Raw genomic sequence first — 12,734 nt, 5'->3', positions numbered from 1 at the left:
CAAGTAGAAAAGTTCTGGATGCGTTTATATCTAAGGGTTTGGAACTCAGTAGAAGCTAAGAAGTGAAGTGAGAAAACATAGGGCCAAGGACAGAAGCTTGAAGAAACATCAAAGGGATGAACAGAGGCAAAGGAGCTAACAAAAGATGTAGAAGTGTAGAGAGAAGTGTAGTCACAGAAGCCAAAGGAAGAAAACATTTCAAGGAAAAAGTTTCCTAACAAGTCAAGTATGGCTGAGGAGTATTTGGTACAGACTGGAAAACGTCCAATCAATTTTGACAAAGTAGATACACGTAGGTCACTGTTAATCATACCAGCACAATTTTAAAGAAATGAAGAAGGCCAGAAGCAAGGCTTCTGCTTCCTGTTTCTCTGCTTGGATGATAGGCATCCAGCTTTGGGCTTCTGGAGGGTGGGGCTCCCCAACCCTTCCCCTTTTCTCCCTGTCTATTCCTCTTTGGATTCCACCTCTGGGTTTCTTTCTATTCATCTGTCTTCTTCCAAACTTATTCAGTCTGTGACCAGTCAATGTGAAAGAGGATGACTAAACCAATCCCTAGGGCATTTTCTCACAGTGACCTTAAGAAATGGAGTCATTTAAAAAAATATGGGGAGTTCCCGTCATGGCTCAGTGGTTAACAAACCCAACTAGAATCCATGAGGTTGCGGGCTAGATCCTGGCCTTGATCAGTGAGTTAAGGATCCGGCATTGCTGTAAGCTGTGGTGTAGGTCACAGACATGGCTCAGATCCGGCACTGCTGTGGCTGTGGTGTAGGCCGACAGCCACAGCTCCGATTGGACCCCTAGCCTCAGAACCTCCATATGCTTCGAGTGCAGCCCTCAAAAGACAAAAAAATGTATATACCTGTACACCCATATACATATACCTACCAGCACACTCTGGGAGCAGAGGGCAGGCAAGCTTTGTTCAGGGTTAACACACAAATAAAGACAAATCCAGGAGAGGCTTCAGGTCTCTTGGGGGTGGACTGACTGATATTGGACGCCCCCGTCTCTTTACTCCACAAAGGTGATCTTCCCGCTCTCCCAGCTGCATCACAGCAGCCTTTTTATATCCAGTTTCAATGAGCTTCCACTTAAAATGATGCTGTAATTTTTGAACTGTGCACTTATCTTACATTTGCTAATTTGAAAACACACATGCACACAACTCATCTGTAAGTAAGATTTAACCACCCAGCAATCTGAGCAGCAGACACAAAATTTCATTTGGTATAATATCTAATACTTATGTGAAGCTAATTAAAGATAATTTGGTCTTAATGAGGCAAAGAGAATATAACAGTGTTAATTTCAAAGTAGGCTGATCCATGAAAGTCAAGTAAAAATCACGTCCTAGTCCCAACACTTCCATAGACCTGAAGCCTCTATGATGATTCTCACATTCGAATTAGTGGTTCAAATGATCCTTCATGTTTGTGTAATGTTTTATAGTTACTGATAATCTTCATATCATTAACTTGCTGGATCCTCATACAGCTCTGTGGATGCAGAATGCAGAGGTCACCCTCCAAATTTTACAAACGTATAAAGGTGCAGTTACACAGCCAGCAAGCAGAAAAGGACTGTAACATCGTATTTGTGGCCCTTGCACTATGGACCTCACTTCACGTTCTTACCACCTGCAAACTCGAATTATTTTTTCAAAAGAACTCTTAGCAGGAAAAACAGAGTTAAAGAAAATACTGCCCATTTGCGGCACTGAGCCATCTTAAAAACAGAGAAATTTCTAATTGGCTTTACTTTATGATGTAAGCAGAAGGAAACACTTATTACTTAGGTCTGTGAAATCTAAGCAGTGTGTAAATGTGACATCATACAAATGGTACTTGAGATAGAGGTGACTAAAACCCAACAGGCACATATGGGAAACACATTTAAGAATGATTCTCCTGGAGTTCCCGTCGTGGCGCAGTGGTTAACGAATCCAACTAGGAACCATGAGGTTGCGGGTTCGGTCCCTGCCCTTGCTCAGTGGGTTAACGATCTGGCGTTGCTGTGAGCTGTGGTGTAGGTTGCAGACGCGGCTCGGATCCCGTGTTGCTGTGGCTCTGGCGTAGGCTAGTGGCTACAGCTCCGATTGGACCCCTAGCCTGGGAACCTCCATATGCCAAGGGAGCGGCCCAAGAAATAGCAAAAAGACAAAAAACAAAAAACAAAACAAAAAGAATGATTCTCCTTATGGGCTGCCATCTATATTTCCTTTTTTTGGGTTTTATACTGTCATGGGTATTTTTTTCACAGAAACATCTTACATTAGGGATTCCTTTGATCACTACAAACAGTTTCAACTCAATCCTAGAATCAATGGACTCTTTGGAGTATGAGACAGTGGCCACTTCCATAAGGCCGACCAGGGGTACCAGCCACTCTGTAATTCCCACTTGAGAAGCTCGACTGAAGCATGACGACAGGGCTCCCATCATTATTGGAGGATACTGTTGGGCCAGGCTAGCTTATTTTATTCTTTTTTCCCTATAATCACCAACCTCTCACAACAGAGCATGATATCTACAAGTACTCCCCCAGCCAAGCTCTCTAAGAAGAACCATATTTTACTTTGATCCTTCTGTTTAAAGACCAGAAAATAACAAAGTCCACTTTTGTGATCCCCTAGGTGAAGTAAATGTCTTCAGTGCATTTCCTCAAGTTAGGAACAACGTGGGTTTTTTTTTTTTTTTTGAGGGCCGCATCTGCAGCATATGGAGGTTCCCAGGCTAGGGGTTGAATTAGAGCTGTAGCTGCCAGCCTACACCACAGCCACAGCAACACCAGATCCAAGCTGCGTCTGCAACCTACACTGCAGCTCACAGCCATGCTGGATCCTTAACCCACGGAGCAAGGCCAGGGATCGAACCTGCATCCTCACGGATACTAGTCAGATTCGTTTCCGCTGAGCTACGACGGGAACTCCAGGAACAATGTTTTTGGGGATTTTTTGTCTTTTTAACTAAAGTAGCTAAGTCCAGAATGGCACAGTACATTCAAGGGAAGATTAAGTGAACCTTAACACTAGAGCCAGATCACATTGCGGAATCCAGAGAAGCACTCTGAGCCATCCCGTATCCCGAACAAAGGGACATGATGACCCCAGGGCTTGAATTTCTGCCATGACCCATACCTCAACTCCAAAGTCTCTGGCTCCTTCCTTCTACTTGAAGGGAGGGGGGAAAACTGGCTCACAAAATGACTCTAGACATTAGTCTTTTAAACACCATCTTCAACCCCTTCTTCTCTATTTGTTAAAAGCGAAAATAAGAGATTATTTTGGAAACGAGAAAATACAACACTACACTTACGCACCCTGGCAAAGTAAGAAACTTCAAGGAGGGAAATAATTTAAGTGACCTCAAAGTATAAAGGAGACCAAACCTCTCCTTTGGCAGCCCTTCAGTCTGGGAAAGACTATGGGAGATTGGTTACATCAGAAAATCTAAGATCTCCCTGTTTAGAATTACACCTTTATACCCTGTGAAAGAGGCCTTGAAGTTATGATCTAGAAGATAGCAATCTCTTATCAACTCAGTAAGTGTATCACCAGATGTAAGGAAATATATGAAGGGAACTTTTCTTCCCAGATTTAAGTATGTCTTTAATCTGTCTAGGCACCCAGACAAACAGATACTCAAGAAATAAAACAGTTAAGAACGTTTTTAAGGGACCACCTTAAAAATCACAAAGGGTAAACCCAAGCCAAGTAAACACCACTAAACTGATCAGGCAGTCACACAAAACAATAATTCATTCAGAATGAGCCTCATGGGAAAACCCAAAAGATAACCAGAGAGTCAGAACTGATGAGTGAGGCACTACCTCAACAGGATAAAGCAAGGAGACTATAGGATTGAAATTTATAAGGAGACTATAGGATTGAAATTTATTAAACTGAACACACAGATAATGTTTCCATGCCCTTTTGTCACTATCCACGATAACCACAGGCAGGTGAAAGAGTTTTAATGAATCTGTAAAGCCTATCAAAAAGACTGTCAGAAAGCATTTCTCAGACAGAGTCTGCAATATCTTATTTCCAAGGCTCTCCCCTCCTAGTCAGGTCCTGAAAGCTGCAGAATCATTTAGGGTCTATCAAGTTAAGCTTCCTAGGAAGAGGAAGAATCATTACACAACAGTGTCATGCCTCAGTGTGAAACATTTCCTCTATCCAACCATCAAGCAGCTGTCATAAATGATAAGATTTTAAATTACTTTCAGCAATCAAGGACAACAGTATCAAACATGCTCAAAAACCTAACAGCCGACATTTATGGTACACTTACCCGAGTTGCTGTAGACCCTGAGTTAGGCTATTTACTAGTGTTCTTTCCCTCCTTTAACTTCCATACAACCCAAGAGGTAGGTGCTACCACGATCTCTAGTTTTCTAATGAGGAAACTGAGGCTTAGAATGGTTAAGTAACTCATTCAAGATAGTGGAGCGATGGCTGGCTCTCTAGTTCTCTTAACCACTATACCGTATTGACTTCCTAACTGAGAGTATGCTATTGTGCTTTGCAGATTCTTTTTTTTTTTTTTTAAAGAATTAACTATAACTAGAGAAATACTTGGTAATTAATTTTAAAATAACACGGGGGGGGCGTTCAGTAGGCTGGGAGAGGGAAATTTAAAGATTAACACAGAGATTAATTTTTAAAAACCCAGTAAGTACCACTCGCTTTATTGAGATATACACACACACACATATATATGTAAGTGTGTGTGTACGTATATATGTATGAGTACATGTGTATGTACATACATACATACATATAACCATATACATTTCACCTAGGCAACTTACCACCTGCTTAACAAGAAGGAAGACTGGATGGTTAAGAAAAATTCTTTTAATGTAAGCACAATTTGACTTTTAATTTCCATTTTAAACCTGGAGGTGCGGTCTTAAAATCCTATGCTGAGAAAAAGGCAGAGGTGACAGTATCCTTGAAAGCATCTTGGGTACTGCAAATTGCCAGTGGCCCAGTGCCCCTACCCAGCACATCCTTGATTTCAATATCACCTTCTACAAAGACCACCCTTTTCCTATCTTATTCTGGGCAATATGATTTTGATGAATGCCTGATGACTTTTTGATTCTATCATTGCAGTTTCCAGAACACTGTCCATGCCTTTCAGTCGGTCACACAGAGCCGGGCTGTAATACTAAATTTCACCAGTAGGTGTCAGGACCTGAAACACTATATATTCCAAGTCAAATATCTCTTAAATGTCCATTACATAGTTGAGACTTCAGGTTATAGAAAACAAGTGGTTCTAGTGTATTCAGCTTGAAAGTTTAGAATTCTCTGGCTTGAATTTACCTGCAATGTGGAATACTCCACACTGAATTATCAATGCTAGTATGATAACAAAGTTTAATTTAAAATATTAATACACACCCAGCATTTTTTGTTTCTTTTTTTTTTTTTTTTTTTTGTCTTTTCAGGGCTGCACCAGTGGCACATGGGGGTTCCCAGGCTAGGGGTCCAATTGGAGCTGTTGCTGCCGGCCTATGCCACAGCCACAGCAACATGGGATCCAAGCTGCATCTGCAACCTACACCATAGCCCACGGCAATGCTGGATCCTTAACCCACTGAGCGAGGCCAGGGATCGAACCTGCAACCTCATGGTCCCTAGTCAGACTCGTTTTCGCTGTGCCACGACAGGAACTCCACATAACATTTTTTTCTGACAGTGCTAATAATACACTCACACTTATCCCTCCCCTACCTACGCTTACTTTTTAAATTTAAAATTTACACTATTACCAAATAATTGCTTTAAATAACAAGTATTGTTTTGACAGAGAAATCCATGTAACCATAATAGGGAGTCACTGTACACACATATAAAAAATACTAACTTACCGCTACTGCCACAATCTGCACAAGAAAGGAGTTCTTCTGGTTTCTTTTCACGATTTGATTCTTTTGTCCCCAGACAGAAGCTACATATTGGAATGGGATCGGCACGGGGCTGTGACAAAATTGAAATGAAAAAACACCATTAGTTTTCCATTTCAAAATTAAACATGAAACATTAAAATCAAAAGCTTCTTTTAAAAAAATCAAAAGCTCCTTATACATTTCTTTACCAAAGAAAAACTACTGAAATAAGGTATTCAGCCTAACATTTTTTGCTAATAAAAAAAACACTCTCAAATTATTTGATATAAAGTATTGCCTGAATAATGCATTTAAATGTAATATATAAGATTCGGAAGTAATTTTTACTAAGCCAATGAAATTTAAAACCTTTATATGTTACATAACCTTCCTGAAATGAACATCAAGAATTCATTCGAAATCTCAATCATTCCCATATACTATACGCCTACAGTAAATTGATTCATCTATTCCCTATTACAGTCTGCTAACATCACCTAGTTAGATCAGACTGTTCAACCAAACTTTATCAAATGTTTTAGTACACGTTACTAGTATTCATTGATTAAATATCTGACATATAATATTGGTATGTTTTTAGGTGACATGATAACAGTGTTAGAGCTAAGCAAGAAATTTAAAATTCTGTAGGATCACTTGAGATGATCAAAAGACTATTAACAAGGCCCTTCTGGCACCAAGATCTTCAAAAGCAAACCATACCACGGCACACAAAGGAGATAAACTCTCATTCCCACTTTAAAAAAAGAAACAACAAAACATTTGTCTAATCCCCTAGCTCCCCTTTAACTCTCACTAAGGAAACTGCTTTTAACAATGTATAAATCTGCATACATTTTAGTGTCTCCATTGTTATTTATGACTACCAGCAACACTAGTATTCCCATCCATATGAATAGTTGACTGTGCCTACAGATCTGGTCACATTATTTTGAACAGCCCAACTGTATGAAGACTAAAATTTTACTGCATATTCCAAGCTTCACACACATGTTGTCTGCTAGCCATCTGAATGTAACTATAATGTATTTACATTTGAATCTCATGAATCAAAAATTCAGGGCAAGAAAGTGTAGCATGATCACAAATGTTCTTTTTTTTTTAATGTAAATTAAAAACAAGATCTCGCTAGGCCTAACTTTCTAAACATATCTGCAGAGAATAAACCTCATTTGTTCAGCCACTCTATTCCAAATACCTGATACATTGCCTGATACATGTAGGTATAGGAGGCACTCAAAATTTATCTGCTAACTAAATAAAAAATATACTTGAATAGCAGATCCCCATCATGGCTCAGTGGTTAATGAACCCGACTAGCATCCGTGAACACCCGGGTTCAATCCCTGGCCTTGCTCAGTGGGTTAAGGATGGTGTTGCCGTGAGCTGTGATGTAGGTCACAGACACGTCTCGGATCCTGTGTTGCTGTGGCTGTGGTGTAGGCTGGTGGCTACAGCTCTAATTCAACCCCTAGCCTGGGAACCTCCATATGCCGCAGGTGCGGCCCTAAAGAGACAAAAAAGCTAAAAGAATATATATATATATATATAATTACATATATAATTTTTGAATATATGAAAGAATAAATGAAAGAAATATACACTAGTTAAAAGTCCCTTATCTCTAAGATAATATTTCAAATGGTTACAATGATTCCAAAAAAAGTCTTGGTTTAATGCAACATGGCATCAAAAACCAGAATGCATCTTATGACCAAGCATTTGCAAAACTGTTCAATATAACTGCTAATTTCTTTCTACAATGTAAGCTTTCATTATCTTACCCTTATTTCTGGTTTCATTTGTTCTTTTAATATGCATGGGCTCTACTTTCTGAGATGACTATGCAAATGTATTTTTGTAGCCCTAGTTAAAAAGCAGAATATATAAAACACTGTACTAGAAAAACCCAAAAAGACAAGCTACAACAAATTGGTCACTGACTTCTGCCACAATTTTTTAAATGCCAGATAATCAGCACTGCATAATTATGGATCCATAGTTATTACTCGTAACTGCTCAATGGCAGTACCTTGGGAACACTTTTGTTCCTTTAAATAGCAATTAAAAGAACAATCTGGTTTTCAAGTGACAACATTCCCCTGATAGATTCTAGCTAAAATCCAGTCCTTGTACTAATGGGATTCCTGCTTTCATTTGATATAACAATGCTCCAGCCATTGCTGCCATCCTTGCAGTGATAAATAATTTACAAAATGTCACATATCATTCATGCAATGAAACAAATCCAAATCTGCAATCCCATTTTTCTTTCCCGGATGAATTTGTAGCTGTAAGAAAGACGTGGCCATCCGCCAGCATTCATGCTCATTTTTCGTTTTTAACTAAAGGTAACACAAAGGACAAAGGTTGCGAGTAGTTCATGGCCAGAAAGACTGATGTCCCACACTCTGCTCAATAATAGAAAGCATAGATGGTATCACTTCACGCCACATTCAAGCGAGCCCCACCATGCTGATGTATGCTCACAACCATTTATTTTAGGGATAACTATCTCACAATACTCTATAAAACCACTGCATTATACAGAAATGTCTGCCCTGCTGAATTATTGATAATTTAAAGCACTTTTTTGCTAACCTCAGTACAGCCAAGTCTAATTAACTTTAAAAAATTGTCACTTGTATGAAATGAAACTTTTACAGTAATGCATGTAAATGGGTCACAGAATTATTATGATTCACTATTCTGAATCAGACTACATATAAACTGTTTCAGAAAATAATCCCTGGTAATAGATTAAAATGGATTGCAGTCAGAAAGAGGTTTGAATAAATGGCGACTCAATTCCACAAAAGTCCACTACAGACAAATCATATTTAAGAGGTCTGAAAATGGAACCAAACACTCCCAATTCTGAATTCCTTTGACGCTTCCCAAAGAAACCTAATGTGTTGATCACATTTTCTTATCAACATGCCTGAATATTTCAATCTAAGCTCAAGAATGGATGCTCATGGATGGGTTTTAACTCTGCAAAGAGTTCACAAAGCATTTCTTCCTCACCTTCCATGTAATGGTCCTGAGGCAGCTGCTAGGCTAGAGGCCACTCATTCACTACTCATTATCTCAACAATCCCATCAGAAATGTGTATTATCATGCCCACTGTAGGAGAGAAACTGAGGATTTGAGACGTGCGTTACCTCTTTTCTAAAGCAGCATAGGTTCAAGTATGGAGCTGGGATTCAAACAAGTTGACCTCACTAAAGCCCACTTCTCACCTTTACCACCCCCACTCCTCTTCTGTCCTCTCTCAAGAAAAACAAATGTTTAAAAAATTATCTTTCCACCAGCAGTAATAAGTCTTTACTAATATGCTCAGGATCTTTTCCATCCAGTTTCTCCCATGACCAATGGCATATGTTTTTAAAACTATTAAAAAAGCAACCTCTAAATGCTGTAGATTATTTATTAATTACAGTGGGGTTCCACTATAATGGAAAAATCTAGTAGACACTCCTTTAACCAAGAGATCAAACCTATCAGCCATTACGGGACAAAAGGCTTTCCGAGTGTGACAATGAAGGACTCAGCACTGCTGATACAGTGTTCTCACTGGAAACATCTACCCCGAATCTAATCTTAAGATGACAATCAGGCAAATCCAAATTTAGGGACATTCTTTCTATAAGACAACTAGCCTGGACTCTTCAAAAAATGTCAATGTCATATGAGATCCAAAAAAAGGGTAGAACCAATTTAGGTGACTAAAGGGGCATGAAAACTATATACAATTTGATCTTTGCCTAGATTCTGAATTTTTAAAGATACCCACAGCTATGAAGAACGTTATTTGGATAATTAGGGAAATATGCACCAAAGAGCAGACAATATATAAACTACATTTTAATTATATAGGGAGTTGTTCTTAGGAGTTACGTGCTGAAATGTTTTGGAGTAAAGCATCACGATGTCTATAACTTGAGTTCAAATGATGTGGGGGTGGGGGAAACCTGTGTGTGTGTGCGTGTGCGTGTGCGCGCGCGCGCGCACACACGCACGCGCAAACAGACGGGGAGCAGGGGGGGAGCAAATTTGGCAAATTTTAATGGCTGCTAAATCCGTGTAAAGATACACGAGTGTTCCTTACATTACTCATTCAATTTTTCCAATTATTCGTTCAATGTTTACAATTTCCCAAACAAAAAGTTGGTGGTACTCTCAAAGAAGGGTCTAGAATGAATTACTATTATTGTTGGATTACACCTTTATAAGATAAAGTATCTCAATCCAATTACTGATTCACAGGAAATACAGAGAGCAGAGGTACATATAGCAGGGGGATGCAAGTAGCAAAACTCCAAGGACAAGTGACCCAATTTCTTCAACAAATAAATTAAAAGGGAGACAGAGTGAGAGAGGGAGTAAGAGAGAAAAACAGATATGGAAGAAGAACCAAGAGATTAAGAGAGATTTAAAAGGCTTATCAGCCAATTACAATGTATAGTCCTTATCTTGATCATGACTCAAATAAACTGTAAAACAAAAATGACCTATTGAAAGAACTGTGGTTAATTCGCTGGAAAGAGACTGCTGGGAGGGGACACACTGGGTGTCATTCAGGGAGGGGTTAGATTTGCTCTCCAAGCCCCAAAAGGAGTCATTTTAGAATCTCTAACTTTCCAACAGAGCTGTCCAGCAACAAAATGGGCTTTTTTTTTTTCTTACTTCTTTATTTTTTACATTGTGGTAAAATGTATATAATATAAAATCTACCATCTTAACCATTTTTTTTCTTCTTTCTTTCTTCCTTCCTTCCTTTTTTTTTTTTTTTTTTTTTTTTTTTGGCAGCGCCTGCCTCATGCAGAAGTTCCTAGACCAGGGACTGAACCATGCCACAGCACTGACAATGTCAGATACCCAACCCACTGAAGCCACCAGAGAACTCCAACCATTTTTAAGTACACAGTTCAGGAACGTTAAGTATTTTCATGATGTTGCACAACTGCCATAGGTCTCCAGAACTTCATCTTACCAAAGTGACACTCTGTCCCCACTAAATACTAACTCCCCACTCTCCCAGCCCAAGGTAACTGTCCTTCTACTTTCTGTCTCCATGAGTCTGAGTCATCGAGGTAAGGTATCTCATATAAGTGGAATCACAGAGTCTTCAGGCAATGGATTACTCCTGAGGCAGTTGGAGGCCTCCAGAACCAGAAGAGGCAATGGAGGGGGTAGGTGGATCCCATCAGGATGGCAAGGGTGCCACAGAGGACAAAGGAGCCTCTCATGAGCTGGAATCTGGAGCTTTTCAAAGGTTCTTTCCAGGAGTTCCCACTGTGGTGCAGTGGGTTAAGAATCCAACTTCGGTGGCTCAGGTTGCTGTGCCAGTATGGGTTGCACCACCAGCCCCTGTACAGTGGGTTGCTGGATCCACAGCTGCAGCTCAGATTCAATCCCTGGCCTTCAAACTTCCACATGCCATGGATGTGGATATAAGAAAGAAAAAAAAGAAGAAAAATTGTTTAAAATGTCCTTTCCAGGAGTTCTCGATATAGGGCAGCGGAAAAGAATCCGACTAGGAACCATGAGGTTGCGTGTTTGATCCCTGGCCTTGCTCAGTGGGTTAAGGATCCGGTGTTGCCGTGAGCTGTGGTGTAGGTCGCAGATGAGGCTCTGATCTGGCGTTGCTGTGGCTGTGGTATAGGCTGGCAGCTGTAGCTCAGATTCGACCCCTAGCCTGAGAACCTCCGTATGCCATGGGTATGGCCCCAAAAAGACAAAAAAAAAAAAAAAAAGTCCTTTCCAGATCAAATAGTTCAATGGTTCCATAGCTGGATAATTTCTAAGCCTTCACAGCTCCTAGCTAATTTTTTTTATTGCCTCTACTATATTTTAAAAGACATTTTAAGAGTCTTCAGGACCCTTGATATCAAAATAAAACTGTCTTTTCCAAGGAAACATTCTTTTAAACCCAAAACAACACATTTTTGAGAAGTTTCATATTTGCTTATGGTTACTTTTATTTCTGTGCTGAAGGAAACAAAAAAAGATACTTGTTTGTTAGTCTAAGCAACGAGACAGAAAGAGAGAGAGAGACAAAGAAAGAAAGAAAAAGAGAGAGAAGGAAAAGAAGGTAGTTCATGCACAGATCAGAGCCAAGGGCATCCAGGCTCACTCTCTTTCTGACAATGACACAAAAAGGAGTTTTGCCCCCTCTGTCTCCATTCACAATGATCATGGACATGGCCCTTGCTTTTAGTAACCACTTATGGATCCTTTTCCTGGAGTCACCTACAACATTTCTTGAATCTACTTATTAAACACATAATTTTAGTAATTCTTAAGTGTTAAAAACAATTCAGCATTTTCCATTCACATATTCCTTCTTGTATCACAGAAAGGCCTAAATTTAAATTCTCTTTTCTGAGCCCCAGGTTCGTTCATCTGGGCACAACAAAAGGGCTCTAAAAGGGCAAAACAGGACTTTCGGTTGTGGCTCAGTGGGTAATAAACCCAACTAGCATCCATGAGGATGCGGGTTCGATCCCTGGCCTCGCTCAGTGGGTTAAGGATCCGGCGTTGTCATGAGCTGTGGTGTAGGTCGCAGACACGGCGCGAACCCCAGGTTGCTATGGCTGTGGTGTAGGCTGGCACTGTAGCTCTAATTGGACCCCTAGCCTGGGAACCTCCATATGCATCAGGTGCAGCCATGAAAAGACAAGACAAAAAAAAAAAAAAAAAAAAGGCACAACAGCATCCGTGTTGTCTAGCTCTAGGATTGCTAAAGTTCCCATGTGAGTGAGTGAGTGTGTGAAGTACTCTGTAAACGATAAAGATCTATTCA

At 39.9% G+C, this 12,734-nt stretch overlaps 1 protein-coding gene across 20 annotated transcripts in view; it reads right to left on the bottom strand.

Annotated features, from left to right (window-relative positions):
* KAT6B (lysine acetyltransferase 6B) overlaps positions 1-12,734 on the bottom strand; it is a 221,649-nt gene that overhangs the window by 60,579 nt on the left and 148,336 nt on the right. For all 20 annotated transcript variants that reach the window (XM_084997366.1, XM_084997365.1, XM_084997368.1 and 17 more), the window contains one exon: positions 5,887-5,995. In XM_084997366.1, coding sequence (XP_084853492.1) covers positions 5,887-5,995 — 109 coding nt within the window. The remainder of the gene's footprint in view (positions 1-5,886; positions 5,996-12,734) is intronic.

This window comes from Sus scrofa, chromosome 14, assembly GCF_054392235.1.
Source record: "Sus scrofa isolate SSC_HxYL_T2T_F1_AM1 chromosome 14, Sscrofa_HxYL_maternal_Yorkshire_Landrace_v2.0, whole genome shotgun sequence".
Lineage (NCBI taxonomy): Eukaryota > Metazoa > Chordata > Mammalia > Artiodactyla > Suidae > Sus > Sus scrofa.
This window is presented reverse-complemented; position numbering and strand designations above follow the sequence as displayed.